Below are 14476 nucleotides of genomic sequence, written 5' to 3' on the forward strand. Positions count from 1 at the left end.
CAGGACTGAGGGGCACTGGTCAGGCTGGAATGGAAGCCAGGGCTGGGCTGGTAGAGGCTGTGGGTCAGGACTGATGGGCACTGGCCAGGCTGGGATGGAAGCCAGGGCTGGGCTGGTAGAGGCTGTGGGTCAGGACTGAGGGGCACTGGCCAGGCTGGGATGGAAGCCAGGGCTGGGCTGGTAGAGGCTGTGGGTCGGGACTGATGGGTACTGGCCAGGCTGGGATGGAAGCCAGGGCTGGGCTGGTAGAGGCTGTGGGTCGGGACTGAGGGGCACTGGCCAGGCTGGGATGGAAGCCAGGGCTGGGCTGGTAGAGGCTGTGGGTCAGGACTGATGGGCACTGGCCAGGCTGGGATGGAAGCCAGGGCTGGGCTGGTAGAGGCTGTGGGTCAGGACTGATGGGCACTGGCCAGGCTGGGATGGAAGCCAGGGCTGGGCTGGTAGAGGCTGTGGGTCGGGACTGAGGGGCACTGGCCAGGCTGGGATGGAAGCCAGGGCTGGGCTGGTAGAGGCTGTGGGTCGGGACTGATGGGCACTGGTCAGGCTGGGATGGAAGCCAGGGTTGGGCTGCTCGGAGGCTGTGGGTCAGGACTGAGGGGCACTGGTCAGGCTGGGATGGAAGCCAGGGTTGGGCTGCTCGGAGGCTGTGGGTCAGGACTGAGGGGCACTGGTCAGGCTGGGATGGAAGCCAGGGCTGGGCTGGTAGAGGCTGTGGGTCAGGACTGAGGGGCACTGGCCAGGCTGGGATGGAAGCCAGGGTTGGGCTGCTCGGAGGCTGTGGGTCAGGACTGAGGGGCACTGGTCAGGATGGGATGGAAGCCAGGGCTGGGCTGTTAGAGGCTGTGGGTCGGGACTGATGGGCACTGGTCAGGCTGGGATGGAAGCCAGGGCTGGGCTGGTAGAGGCTGTGGGTCGGGACTGATGGGCACTGGTCAGGCTGGGATGGAAGCCAGGGCTGGGCTGGTAGAGGCTGTGGGTCAGGACTGATGGGCACTGGTCAGACTGGGATGGAAGACAGGGCTGGGCTGGTAGAGGCTGTGGGTCAGGACTGATGGGCACTGGCCAGGCTGGGATGGAAGCCAGGGCTGGGCTGGTAGAGGCTGTGGGTCAGGACTGATGGGCACTGGTCAGGCTGGGATGGAAGCCAGGGCTGGGCTGGTAGAGGCTGTGGGTCTGGACTGATGGGCACTGGTCAGGCTGGGATGGAAGCCAGGGCTGGGCTGGTAGAGGCTGTGGGTCTGGACTGATGGGCACTGGTCAGGCTGGGATGGAAGCCAGGGCTGGGCTGGTAGAGGCTGTGGGTCGGAACTGATGGGTACTGGCCAGGCTGGGATGGAAGCCAGGGCTGGGCTGGTAGAGGCTGTGGGTCTGGACTGATGGGCACTGGTCAGGCTGGGATGGAAGCCAGGGATGGGCTGGTAGAGGCTGTGGGTCAGGACTGATGGGCACTGGTCAGACTGGGATGGAAGACAGGGCTGGGCTGGTAGAGGCTGTGGGTCAGGACTGATGGGCACTGGCCAGGCTGGGATGGAAGCCAGGGCTGGGCTGGTAGAGGCTGTGGGTCTGGACTGATGGGCACTGGTCAGGCTGGGATGGAAGCCAGGGCTGGGCTGGTAGAGGCTGTGGGTCTGGACTGATGGGCACTGGTCAGGCTGGGATGGAAGCCAGGGCTGGGCTGGTAGAGGCTGTGGGTCAGGACTGATGGGCACTGGTCAGACTGGGATGGAAGACAGGGCTGGGCTGGTAGAGGCTGTGGGTCAGGACTGATGGGCACTGGCCAGGCTGGGATGGAAGCCAGGGCTGGGCTGGTAGAGGCTGTGGGTCAGGACTGATGGGCACTGGTCAGGCTGGGATGGAAGCCAGGGCTGGGCTGGTAGAGGCTGTGGGTCTGGACTGATGGGCACTGGTCAGGCTGGGATGGAAGCCAGGGCTGGGCTGGTAGAGGCTGTGGGTCTGGACTGATGGGCACTGGTCAGGCTGGGATGGAAGCCAGGGCTGGGCTGGTAGAGGCTGTGGGTCGGAACTGATGGGTACTGGCCAGGCTGGGATGGAAGCCAGGGCTGGGCTGGTAGAGGCTGTGGGTCTGGACTGATGGGCACTGGTCAGGCTGGGATGGAAGCCAGGGATGGGCTGGTAGAGGCTGTGGGTCAGGACTGAGGGGCACTGGCCAGGCTGGGATGGAAGCCAGGGCTGGGCTGGTAGAGGCTGTGGGTCGGGACTGATGGGCACTGGTCAGGCTGGGATGGAAGCCAGGGCTGAGCTGGTAGAGGCTGTGGGTCGGGACTGAGGGGCACTGGCCAGGCTGGGATGGAAGCCAGGGCTGGGCTGGTAGGAGGCTGTGGGTCAGGACTGAGGGGCAACATCAGGATTGTGGGGAAATGCATAGGGGGTACCACCTAATCAATTAGTCAACTTCACATCTCTTACCCTTTCTCACCAGAGTGACCCAGCCCATATCCTTCCATCCCCATCGGCCTCTAGACCCTTGAATGGCTCTTCCTTCCCCTCTCCTTGGGGAGCAGCCCCACCGCCTCAGCCACTCCCCACCATCCACTGCCCTGAGCTACCACACTCTGAGAGAATTAACACCACACAGAGCTAGTACAGGGAGGAAATTGCTCCATCATGCCCCACATTGTCTTCAGGAAACCATGCACTTCTTTCCGCCTTGAGAACCACCCGTTCACCTCCTCCACCCGCCTGTAGAGCTGTGGGATGGAGGTCCAGAGATAAGGGTAGAAATTTAGATAGGATCATGGCTTCATGGACAGGTGGGCACACATGCAGGTGGGTGGAGAGGTAGAAAAGGGATGTAGGGCTATTTACAGGGAAGTCTGGGTGGATGGGGTGGGATATAGGGGGCTGGTAGGAGCTCTCAGGATCTGCAGGGGGTGAGCTACCAAGGTGTGTATGAGGACCGATAAATGTATATGGGTTTCATGGAATGCTGAAGGTTTAGGGGATTACTAGACAAAGGCATGTGGGGTAGATGGAGGGGGTGTGAAAAGAGGTGGATGGATGCACATGGGTGTGGGTGGATGGAGGGGTGCATAGAGAGGTGGATGGAGGCACATAGGTGTGGGGTGGATGGAGGGGAGTGTAGAGACATGGATGGGTGCACACGGGTGTGGGGTGGATGGAGGGGTGTGTAGAGAGGTGGATGGATGCGCACAGGTGTGAGGTGGATGGAGGGGTGTGTAGAGAGGGGGATGGATGCGCACAGGTGTAGGGAGGGGTGTGTAGAGAGGTGGATGGATGCACACGGGTGTGGGGTGCATGGAGGTGGGTGTAGAGAGGTGGATGGGTTCACATGCATGTGGGGTGGATGGAAGGGTGTGTAGACAGGTGGATGGATGCGCACAGGTGAAGGGTGGAGGGAGGGTGTGTAGAGAGGTGGATGGGTGCACACAGGTGTGAGGTGGATGGAGGGGTGTGCAGAGAGGTGGATGGAAGCGCACAGGTGTGGGGTGGATGGAGGGGTGTGTAGAGAGATGGATGGATGCACACGGGTGCGAGGTGGATGGAGGGATGTGTAGAGAGGTGGATGGGTGCACACAGGTGTGAGGTGGATGGAGGGGTGTGTAGAGAGGTGGATGGGTGCACACAGGTGTAGGGTAGATGGAGGGGTGTGTAGACAGGTGGATGGGTGTACACAGGTGTAGGGTGGATGGAGGGGTGTGTAGACAGGTGGATGGGTGTACACAGGTGTGAGGTGGATGGAGGGGTGTGTAGAGAGGTGGATGGGTGCACACAGGTGTAGGGTGGATGGAGGGGTGTGTAGACAGGTGGATGGGTGTACACAGGTGTGAGGTGGATGGAGGGGTGTGTAGAGAGGTGGACGGGTGTACACAGGTGTGAGGTGGATGGAGGGGTGTGTAGAGAGGTGGATGGACACACATGGGTGTGGGTTGGAGGGAGGGGTGTGTAGAGAGGTGGATTGACACATGCGTGTGGGGTGGATGGAGTGGTGTGTAGAGAGGTGGATGGACGCGCACAGATGTGGGGTGAATGGAGGGGTGTGTGGAGAGGTGAATGGACATGCACAGGTGTGGGGTGAATGGAGGGGTGTGCAGAGAGGTGGATGGGTGCACACAGGTGTGAGGTGAATGGAGGGGCGTGTAGAGAGGTGGATGGACGCACACGGGTGTGGGGTGGGTGGAGGGGCGTGTAGAGAGGTGGATGGGTGCACATGCGTGTGGGGTGGATGGAGGGTGTGTAGAGAGGTGGATGGGTGCACAGAGGTGTGAGGTGGATGGAGGGGTGTGCAGAGAGGTGGATGGAAGCGCACAGGTGTGGGGTGGATGGAGGGGCGTGTGGAGAGGTGGATGGGTGCACACAGGTGTGAGGTGGATGGAGGGGCGTGTAGAGAGGTGGATGGGTGAACACAGGTGTGAGGTGGATGGAGGGTTGTGTAGAGAGGTGGATGGGTGCACACAGGTGTGAGGTGGATGAGGGGCGTGTAGAAAGGTGGATGGGTGCACACAGGTGTGAGGTGGATGGAGGGGTGTGGAGAGAGGTGGATGGGCGCACACAGGTGTGAGGTGGATGGAGGGGTGTGTAGAGAGGTGGATGGGTGCACACAGGTGTGAGGTGGATGAGGGGCGTGTAGAAAGGTGGATGGGCGCACACAGGTGTGAGGTGGATGGAGGGTTGTGTAGAGAGGTGGATGGGTGCACACAGGTGTGAGGTGGATGGAGGGGTGTGGAGAGAGGTGGATGGACGCACGCAGGTGTGAGGTGGATGGAGGGGTGTGTAGAGAGGTGGATGGACGCACGCAGGTGTGAGGTGGATGGAGGGGTGTGTAGAGAGGTGGATGGGTGCACGCAGGTGTGAGGTGGATGAGGGGCGTGTAGAAAGGTGGATGGGTGCACACAGGTGTAGGGTGGATGGAGGGGTGTGTAGACAGGTGGATGGGTGTACACAGGTGTGAGGTGGATGGAGGGGTGTGTAGAGAGGTGGACGGGTGTACACAGGTGTGAGGTGGATGGAGGGGTGTGTAGAGAGGTGGATGGACACACATGGGTGTGGGTTGGAGGGAGGGGTGTGTAGAGAGGTGGATTGACACATGCGTGTGGGGTGGATGGAGTGGTGTGTAGAGAGGTAGATGGACGCGCAAAGATGTGGGGTGAATGGAGGGGTGTGTGGAGAGGTGAATGGACATGCACAGGTGTGGGGTGAATGGAGGGGTGTGCAGAGAGGTGGATGGGTGCACACAGGTGTGAGGTGAATGGAGGGGTGTGTAGAGAGGTGGATGGACGCACACGGGTGTGGGGTGGGTGGAGGGGTGTGTAGAGAGGTGGATGGGTGCACATGCGTGTGGGGTGGATGGAGGGTGTGTAGAGAGGTGGATGGGTGCACAGAGGTGTGAGGTGGATGGAGGGGTGTGCAGAGAGGTGGATGGAAGCGCACAGGTGTGGGGTGGATGGAGGGGTGTGTAGAGAGGTGGATGGGTGCACACAGGTGTGAGGTGGATGGAGGGGTGTGTAGAAAGGTGGATGGGTGCACACAGGTGTGAGGTGGATGAGGGGTGTGTAGAAAGGTGGATGGGTGCACACAGGTGTGAGGTGGATGGAGGGGTTTGTAGAGAGGTGGATGGGTGCACACAGGTGTGAGGTGGATGGAGGGGCGTGTAGAGAGGTGGATGGGTGCACACAGATGTGAGGTGGATGGAGGATTGTGTAGAGAGGTGGATGGGTGCACACAGGTGTGAGGTGGATGGAGGGGTTTGTAGAGAGGTGGATGGGTGCACACAGGTGTGAGGTGGAGGGAGGGGCGTGTAGAGTGGTGGATGGGTGCACACCGGTGTGAGGTGGATGGAGGGATGTGTAGAGAGGTGGATGGGTGCACACAGGTGTGAGGTGGATGGAGGGTTGTGTAGAGAGGTGGATGGGTGCACACAGGTGTGAGGTGGATGGAAGGATGTGTAGAGAGGTGGATGGGTGCACACAGGTGTGAGGTGGATGGAGGGGTTTGTAGAGAGGTGGATGGGTGCACACAGGTGTGAGGTGGAGGGAGGGGCGTGTAGAGAGGTGGATGGGTGCACACAGGTGTGAGGTGGAAGGAGGGATGTGGAGAGAGGTGGATGGGTGCACACAGGTGTGAGGTGGATGAGGGGTGTGTAGAAAGGTGGATGGGTGCACACAGGTGTGAGGTGGATGAGGGGTGTGTAGAAAGGTGGATGGGCGCACACGGGTGTGAGGTGGATGGAGGGGTGTGTAGAGAGGTGGATGGGTGCACACGGGTGTGAGGTGGATGGAGGGGTGTGTAGAGAGGTGGATGGGTGCACGCAGGTGTGAGGTGGATGGAGGTATGTGTAGAGGGGTGGATGGGCGCACACAGGTGTGAGGTGGATGGAGGGGTGTGTAGAGAGGTGGATGGGTGCACACAGGTGTGAGGTGGATGGAGGTATGTGTAGAGGGGTGGATGGGCGCACACAGGTGTGAGGTGGATGGAGGGGTGTGTAGAGAGGTGGATGGGTGCACACAGGTGTGAGGTGGATGAGGGGTGTGTAGAAAGGTGGATGGGTGCACACAGGTGAGAGGTGGATGAGGGGTGTGTAGAGAGGTGGATGGACGCACACAGGTGTGAGGTGGATGGAGGTATGTGTAGAGGGGTGGATGGGCGCACACAGGTGTGAGGTGGATGGAGGGGTGTGTAGAGAGGTGGATGGGTGCACACAGGTGTGAGGTGGATGAGGGGTGTGTAGAAAGGTGGATGGGTGCACACAGGTGTGAGGTGGATGAGGGGTGTGTAGAAAGGTGGATGGGTGCACACAGGTGTGAGGTGGATGAGGGGTGTGTAGAAAGGTGGATGGGTGCACACAGGTGTGAGGTGGATGGGTGCACACAGGTGTGAGGTGGATGGAGGGGCGTGTAGAGAGGTGGATGGGTGCACACCGGTGTGAGGTGGATGGAGGGGCGTGTAGAGAGGTGGATGGGTGCACACAGGTGTGAGGTGGATGAGGGGTGTGTAGAGAGGTGGATGGGTGCACACAGGTGTTAGGTGAATGGAGGGGTGTGTAGAGAGGTGGATGGTTGCACACAGGTGTGAGGTGGATGAGGGGTGTGTAGAAAGGTGGATGGGTGCACACAGGTGTGAGGTGGATGAGGGGTGTGTAGAAAGGTGGACGGGCGCACACAGGTGTGAGGTGGATGGAGGGGTGTGTAGAGAGGTGGATGGGTGCACACGGGTGTGAGGTGGATGGAGGGGTGTGTAGAGAGGTGGATGGGTGCACGCAGATTTGAGGTGGATGGAGGGGTGTGTAGAGAGGTGGATGGACGCACGCAGGTGTGAGGTGGATGGAGGTATGTGTAGAGGGGTGGATGGGTGCACACAGGTGTGAGGTGGATGGAGGGGTGTGTAGAGAGGTGGATGGGTACACACAGGTGTGAGGTGGATGGAGGTATGTGTAGAGGGGTGGATGGGCGCACACAGGTGTGAGGTGGATGGAGGGGTGTGTAGAGAGGTGGATGGGTGCACACAGGTGTGAGGTGGATGAGGGGTGTGTAGAAAGGTGGATGGGTGCACACAGGTGTGAGGTGGATGAGGGGTGTGTAGAAAGGTGGATGGGTGCACACAGGTGTGAGGTGGATGGAGGGGTGTGTAGAGAGGTGGATGGACGCACGCAGGTGTGAGGTGGATGGAGGTATGTGTAGAGGGGTGGATGGGCGCACACAGGTGTGAGGTGGATGGAGGGGTGTGTAGAGAGGTGGATGGGTGCACACAGGTGTGAGGTGGATGAGGGGTGTGTAGAAAGGTGGATGGGTGCACACAGGTGTGAGGTGGATGAGGGGTGTGTAGAAAGGTGGATGGGTGCACACAGGTGTGAGGTGGATGGAGGGGTTTGTAGAGAGGTGAATGGGTGCACACAGGTGTGAGGTGGAAGGAGGGATGTGTAGAGAGGTGGATGGGTGCACACCGGTGTGAGGTGGATGGAGGGGCGTGTAGAGAGGTGGATGGGTGCACACAGGTGTGAGGTGGATGGAGGGGCGTGTAGAGAGGTGGATGGGTGCACACCGGTGTGAGGTGGATGGAGGGGCGTGTAGAGAGGTGGATGGGTGCACACAGGTGTGAGGTGGATGGAGGGATGTGTAGAGAGGTGGATGGGTGCACACAGGTGTTAGGTGAATGGAGGGGTGTGTAGAGAGGTGGCTGTATGTTCAAGGGGGTGGGGTGCACAGTGGGTGGAGGTAGGTATGGAGACATCTCGAGTGGATGGAAGGGTCACAACTGGCTTTGGGTCAGTAGACAGCAGGCAGGCGCATGGATGTGAATGGGTAGCTGGGCGCGTGGGTGTGGATGTGGATGGGTAGATTGGGGTGTTGTTGTGGATGGGTAGATTGGGGCATGGACGTGGTTGGGTAGCTGGGCGCGTGGGTGTGGAGGGGTAGCTGGGGGCGTGGGTGTGGAGGGGTAGCTGGGGGTGTGGATGTGGATGGGTAGCTGGGCGCGTGGGTGTGGATGTGGATGGGTAGATTGGGATGTTGTTGTGGAGGGGTAGCTGGGGGCGTGGATGTGGATGGGTAGCTGGGCGCGTGGGTGTGGGTGTGGATGGGTAGATTGGGGTGTTGTTGTGGAGGGGTAGCTGGGGGCATGGACGTGGTTGGGTAGCTGGGCGCGTGGGTGTGGAGGGGTAGCTGGGGGCATGGACGTGGTTGGGTAGCTGGGCGCGTGGGTGTGGAGGGGTAGCTGGGGGCGTGGGTGTGGAGGGGTAGCTGGGGGTGTGGATGTGGATGGGTAGCTGGGCGCGTGGGTGTGGATGTGGATGGGTAGATTGGGGTGTTGTTGTGGAGGGGTAGCTGGGGGCGTGGATGTGGATGGGTAGCTGGGCGCGTGGGTGTGGGTGTGGATGGGTAGATTGGGGTGTTGTTGTGGAGGGGTAGCTGGGGGCATGGACGTGGTTGGGTAGCTGGGCGCGTGGGTGTGGAGGGGTAGCTGGGGGCATGGACGTGGATGGGTAGCTGGGCGCGTGGGTGTGGAGGGGTAGCTGGGCGCGTGGGTGTGGAGGGGTAGCTGGGCGCGTGGGTGTGGATGGGTAGCTGGGCGCGTGGGTGTGGAGGGGTAGCTGGGGGCGTGGATGTGGATGGGTAGCTGGGCGCATGGATGTGGATGGGTAGCTGGGCGCGTGGGTGTGGATGTGGATGGGTAGATTGGGGTGTTGTTGTGGATGGGTAGATTGGGGCATGGACGTGGTTGGGTAGCTGGGCGCGTGGGTGTGGAGGCGTAGCTGGGTGCGTGGGTGTGGAGGGGTAGCTGGGGGCGTGGATGTGGATGGGTAGCTGGGGGCGTGGGTGTGGAGGGGTAGCTGGGTGCGTGGGTGTGGAGGGGTAGCTGGGGGCGTGGGTGTGGATGGGTAGCTGGGGGTGTGGATGTGGTTGGGTAGCTGGGCACGTGGGTGTGGGTGTGGATGGGTAGATTGGGGTGTTGTTGTGGAGGGGTAGCTGGGCACGTGGGTGTGGAGGGGTAGCTGGGGGTGTGGATGTGGATGGGTAGCTGGGCACGTGGGTGTGGAGGGGTAGCTGGGGGTGTGGATGTGGTTGGGTAGCTGGGCGCGTGGGTGTGGATGGGTAGCTGGGCGCGTGGGTGTGGAGGGGTAGCTGGGGGCGTGGGTGTGGATGGGTAGTTGGGCGCGTGGGTGTGGATGGGTAGCTGGGGGTGTGGATGTGGTTGGGTAGCTGGGCACGTGGGTGTGGATGGGTAGCTGGGGGTGTGGATGTGGATGGGTAGCTGGGCACGTGGGTGTGGAGGGGTAGCTGGGGGTGTGGATGTGGTTGGGTAGCTGGGCGCGTTGGTGTGGATGGGTAGCTGGGCGCGTGGGTGTGGATGGGTAGCTGGGGGCGTGGGTGTGGAGGGGTAGCTGGGGGCGTGGGTGTGGATGTGGATGGGTAGATTGGGGTGTTGTTGTGGAGGGGTAGCTGGGCGCGTGGGTGTGGAGGGGTAGCTGGGCGCGTGGGTGTGGATGTGGATGGGTAGCTGGGCGCGTGGGTGTGGAGGGGTAGCTGGGCGCGTGGGTGTGGATGGGTAGCTGGGCGCGTGGGTGTGGATGGGTAGCTGGGCGCGTGGGTGTGGAGGCGTAGCTGGGTGCGTGGGTTTGGATGGGTGGCTGGGGAAGTGGGTGTGGATAAGCAGATTGGGGTGTTGGTGTGGATGGGTAGATTGCGGCATAGACGTGGATGGGTAGCTGAGCGTGTGGATGTGGATGGGTAGCTGGGGGGCGTTGGGGGGGTAGTTGGGTGCGTGGGGAAGTGGGTGGGGCTAGGTAGCTGGGGGTGTGGGCATGGACGTGGACGGGTAGCTGGTTGCGTGGGTGTGGAGGGGTAGCTGGGGGCGTGGGTGTGGAGGGGTAGCTGGGGGCGTGGGTGTGGACGGGTAGCTGGGCGCGTGGGTGTGGATGTGGATGGGTAGATTGGTGCGTGGACGTGGTTGGGTAGCTGGGCGCGTGGGTGTGGAGGCGTAGCTGGGGAAGTGGGTGTGGATAAGCAGATTGGGGTGTTGGTGTGGATGGGTAGATTGCGGCATAGACGTGGATGGGTAGCTGAGCGTGTGGGTGTTGATGGGTAGCTGGGGGGCGTTGGGGGGGTAGTTGGGTGCGTGGGGAAGTGGGTGTGGACGGGTAGCTGGGGGTGTGGGCATGGACGTGGACGGGTAGCTGGTTGCGTGGGTGTGGAGGGGTAGCTGGGGGCGTGGGTGTGGACAGGTAGATGGGGGTGTGGACAGGTAGCCGGGGGGCGCGGGTGACTGCAATGGTGTGCAAGGGGATGGATAGACACAGGGCCGGGGGAGGGACGGACGTGTGCAGAGATTGCTCACCAGTGGGGTATGGGAGCTGGAGAGAGGTGTGGGGCAGGCCAAACCCTGCATGCACGGAGAGGCGTTTGGGGGCTGTTGTACCTGATGATGGAGAACCAACAGACCATCCCGCTTGTCATCGTTAACCCTCCTTTCCTCCAGACACGTCTCGCCCCTTGGTGCTCAATGCCACCACCAACGCCACCCAGCAGCTGGGCGCGCTGCCCCCCTTGCCCGGAGCCAAGCTGGGGCTGGCCGTGCTCTCCTTGGCCTTCATCCTGGGCTTCCCAGGCAACGTCTTCGTGGTGTGGAGCGCTCTTTGTCGCATCCAGAAGCGCACGGTCACCAGCCTGCTCATCCTCCACCTGGCCGTGGCGGACTGCGCCGTGCTCCTCACCGCCCCCTTCTTCCTCCACCTGCTGAGCGTCGGGAAGTGGGAGTTCGGCCAGGTGGTCTGCCAGCTGTGCCACTACGTCTGCGGGGTCAGCATGTACGCCAGCATTGCCCTCATCACCCTCATGAGCCTGGACCGCTGCCTGGCCGTGTCGAAGCCTTTCATCTCCCAGAAGATCCGCACCGCGGCGGTGGCCAGGTCTTTGGTGTTGGCCATCTGGGTGGTCTCCTTTCTCCTTGCCAGCCCAGTGATCTTCTACCGCAGGTTGGTCCTCAAAGGTCCGCACCTCCTCTGCGACCTGTTCCATCCGTCGCCCGGCCACCTCGTCTTCCACAACGTCTTCGAGACCCTGACCGGCTTCGTGTTGCCCTTCACGGCGATCATCTGGAGCTACTGCATCATTGGGCGCCGGCTGCGGGAGACCCGCTTCCGGAGGAAACGCCGCACCAACCGGCTCATCGTGCTGATCGTGGTCGCCTTTGCCCTCTTCTGGCTGCCTTTCCACATGGTGAATATCCTAGACGTGGCCGGGGCGCTGAGCCTCTCCAAGACACTCATCAAGGCTGGGAAGATGGCCAGGCCCACCCTGACGGCCTTGGCTTTCTTCAGCAGCAGCGTTAACCCCATCCTCTATGCCTTCACTGGTGGTGCCTTGATCAAGACGGCCGGCATCGGTTTCATGGCCAAGCTATTTGAAGGGACGGCCTCGGAGATGTCCAGCACGCGGGTGGGGACAGGGCGGACCATCCAACGGCTTGGGGAGGCCAAGCTGGAGATGGCACAGGATGGGAACCCAGAGAGTCTTACCCTCTCCACCAATCCACTGGAATAGCCCTAGGCCGTGTGGGACAGGCTCTCCAACTATCCCACCTCATTCATCAGTGCCCAGTCCTAGACACGGGGCCATGTGGGACAGGGAGCTCCAACAATCCCTCTGCATCCACCAGCATTCTGGGCTAGCTATCCCACTGCATCCACCAACACCCTGAGTCACCCCTGGTTGGGGGGCCATGTGGGACAGGAGCTTTACAAATGCCAGGCCCTCCACCCTCACTCTGGAGTAGTTCTGGGGACTTGTGGGATGGGAGCTCCAAAAAAAATCCCACTACATCCACCAAGACCCTGGGCTAAACTTACGTCCGTGGGGAGCAAGAATGGGCCATACCTCCTTGAGGGATTCAGAAGACAATGATGCAGCCTTGACAGCAGCTGGGACCAGTCAAGCTACACATGGAAAACAATTAGATTTGGTGGAATTATGGGACAGGGACTTGACCCTGAATGAGGGGTGTTCAATTTTAGGCCCAAAGGAGCTGTGATTGGTCTATGGACTGGAAGCCGCTCATCTGCTCAGGCACCCTCTGAGCCAGCCACCGCTTCTGGGCCCCTGCAGCCTAAGTGGGCTGAGGCAGGCTTTATTTTGCAAATGGGGAAACTGAGGCAGGCAGGCTCTGCAATGACTTGTCCCAGGTTATAGAGGGGGTCTCCGACAGTGCCAGGAATAGAGGGCTGTGGTCACAAGAGCCAGGGCCACCAGTGGGGGCAAGGCAAAGTGGGCTGTTGCCTAGAAGCCCGGCCATTCAAAAGGACCCCAGCGTCCTGGCCGCTACGACTACCACTGCAGGAGTCCTGGGGCCCTTTAAATCATCCTCAGCCCCGCCCCTTCCCCGCTGAGCCCTGCCCCTTCTGCCATCAGCCCCGCCCTTTTCAGGAGCACAGCGCTGCCTCCCCAACCTTGCCGAGGGGTCCAGCCAACCTGTGGGCCCTCCTGACAAGGCCATTCTCACCGGAGGACTATTTTCCCGGCCAGCTCGTAAAGAAAATCTGGGATTTCGATGGAGAACTTTCTCGTCTGCTCTCCACGCTCAGATGTGCGTATGGTGGCTCCCACTGGCCGCCTGGGGTATTCAAATCCGTTGTTCCCTAGTGGCCCAAGGATGAGTAGCAACTTCCCGTCCAATCACCTGATCAATTCATCCCGTCTCGGGGGTTCCAGCTCACATCCAGCCCCATCTTGGTTGGGGGACCGGCTGCCTTAGGAGAGCAGGGAATGGGTCACAGGCTCACTCCTCCCATGGAGCCCCCGCAGGTGTGTCTGTCCCTCCCTCCCTCCCTGCCACCCCCCTTGCTTGGGGGGTGAAACCTACTCCCTGTGTGTCCAGAAGACAGAATAACAGCGAGCCCCAGGAGTGCCTTTTAAAAATCAATAATGTTGTGTACTTCGACCTGAACTTTTCATGTCGCTTGGAGAAGTGACTTCTGGCCTTTCAAAAAAATAAACTAATGAGCACACAGACAGCCCCTACTATGGCTCCTCTGCAGGGCTGGAATCCACAGTGCACAGCTCTGCAGCAATGGTAAGTTGTTATCCTTTCTGAGGACCTGCCCAAGCGGCGGACAAGGATGGGCTGAGCAGCGGATTGCTTGGGAATGGGGAGATGCAGGGAGCCAGGACTCCCTCCCAAACGCTGGAGCGGGGTATGTTCAGGTGGTTCTCAGACATCTCTCTGTCTCCTCAAGGTTGGCCCCCTGACTGCCCCCTGAACCTCGTGGTCTTCGCCAGGCAGTCCCCGATCCCCATACCGGTGCATCAGCAGCATGCTGTGTCCTCACTAACCTCTGTGAGTTCCCAGCCCCCAACCTTCACCTCCCACCTTTCACTTCTCTCTCTGGCTTTTAGGCCCACTCTCCATGTCCAGCCAAGCCCAGTGACCGCTGAGGTTAGACTAAATGAGCTATTGTTCTGTTCTGGTCCAAAAATCCCCCATCCCTGTGTCTCGTATTGGCTCCCAGCATCATGAACCAGCCAGCCCTGGTCTCACCTCCTGATCCCACCCTCCCTGTCCAGACAGCCCTGTCCCCTTTCTTTGCTCCTGGTCCCATTCTCCGTCTGTTTCCAACTGTTCCCCCTTCTACTTTCCAGCACATCTACTTCTACTACCCCTTTTCTTCCACCATCTCTCCAATTAGGCAGCTGCCATCTCCTGGGCAGGGGAGGCACGGACAGAAAAAGCATCCATGTTCCCAGTCCTTGTCCTCAGCATGATCTCCGCCCAGCACAGAGGTTCTCACCTCGAAGCTCTCAGCAGTCTGTGCTGAGCATATGCAAAACGTGCCTTTCTCCTAAGGTTTATAACCTGGCCAAACCCAGGCAGATGTTCTCAGCCATGGTGAAAGGTGCTCCCTGTCCTTCTAAGCCAGCTCCCGGCCAAGTTTCCAAACAGAGGCATTTTCACCAGCCGCGCTCTCTCAAAGGGCTGGATTGAGAGAATCATGGAACACAAGAACTGGAAG

At 60.6% G+C, this 14476-nt stretch overlaps 1 protein-coding gene across 1 annotated transcript; it reads left to right on the top strand.

The window, feature by feature from the left end:
* The first annotated feature begins 10700 nt into the window (after nucleotides 1-10700).
* Nucleotides 10701-12123, top strand: LTB4R (leukotriene B4 receptor). Its single transcript, XM_074982223.1, has 2 exons — nucleotides 10701-10716; nucleotides 10951-12123. Exons 1-2 carry the CDS (start codon nucleotides 10701-10703, stop codon nucleotides 12012-12014), a joined length of 1080 nt encoding a protein of 359 aa, XP_074838324.1. The 3' UTR covers nucleotides 12015-12123.
* Nucleotides 12124-14476: the final 2353 nt, after the last annotated feature.

This window comes from Carettochelys insculpta, chromosome 32, assembly GCF_033958435.1.
Source record: "Carettochelys insculpta isolate YL-2023 chromosome 32, ASM3395843v1, whole genome shotgun sequence".
Taxonomy (NCBI): Eukaryota; Metazoa; Chordata; order Testudines; family Carettochelyidae; genus Carettochelys; species Carettochelys insculpta.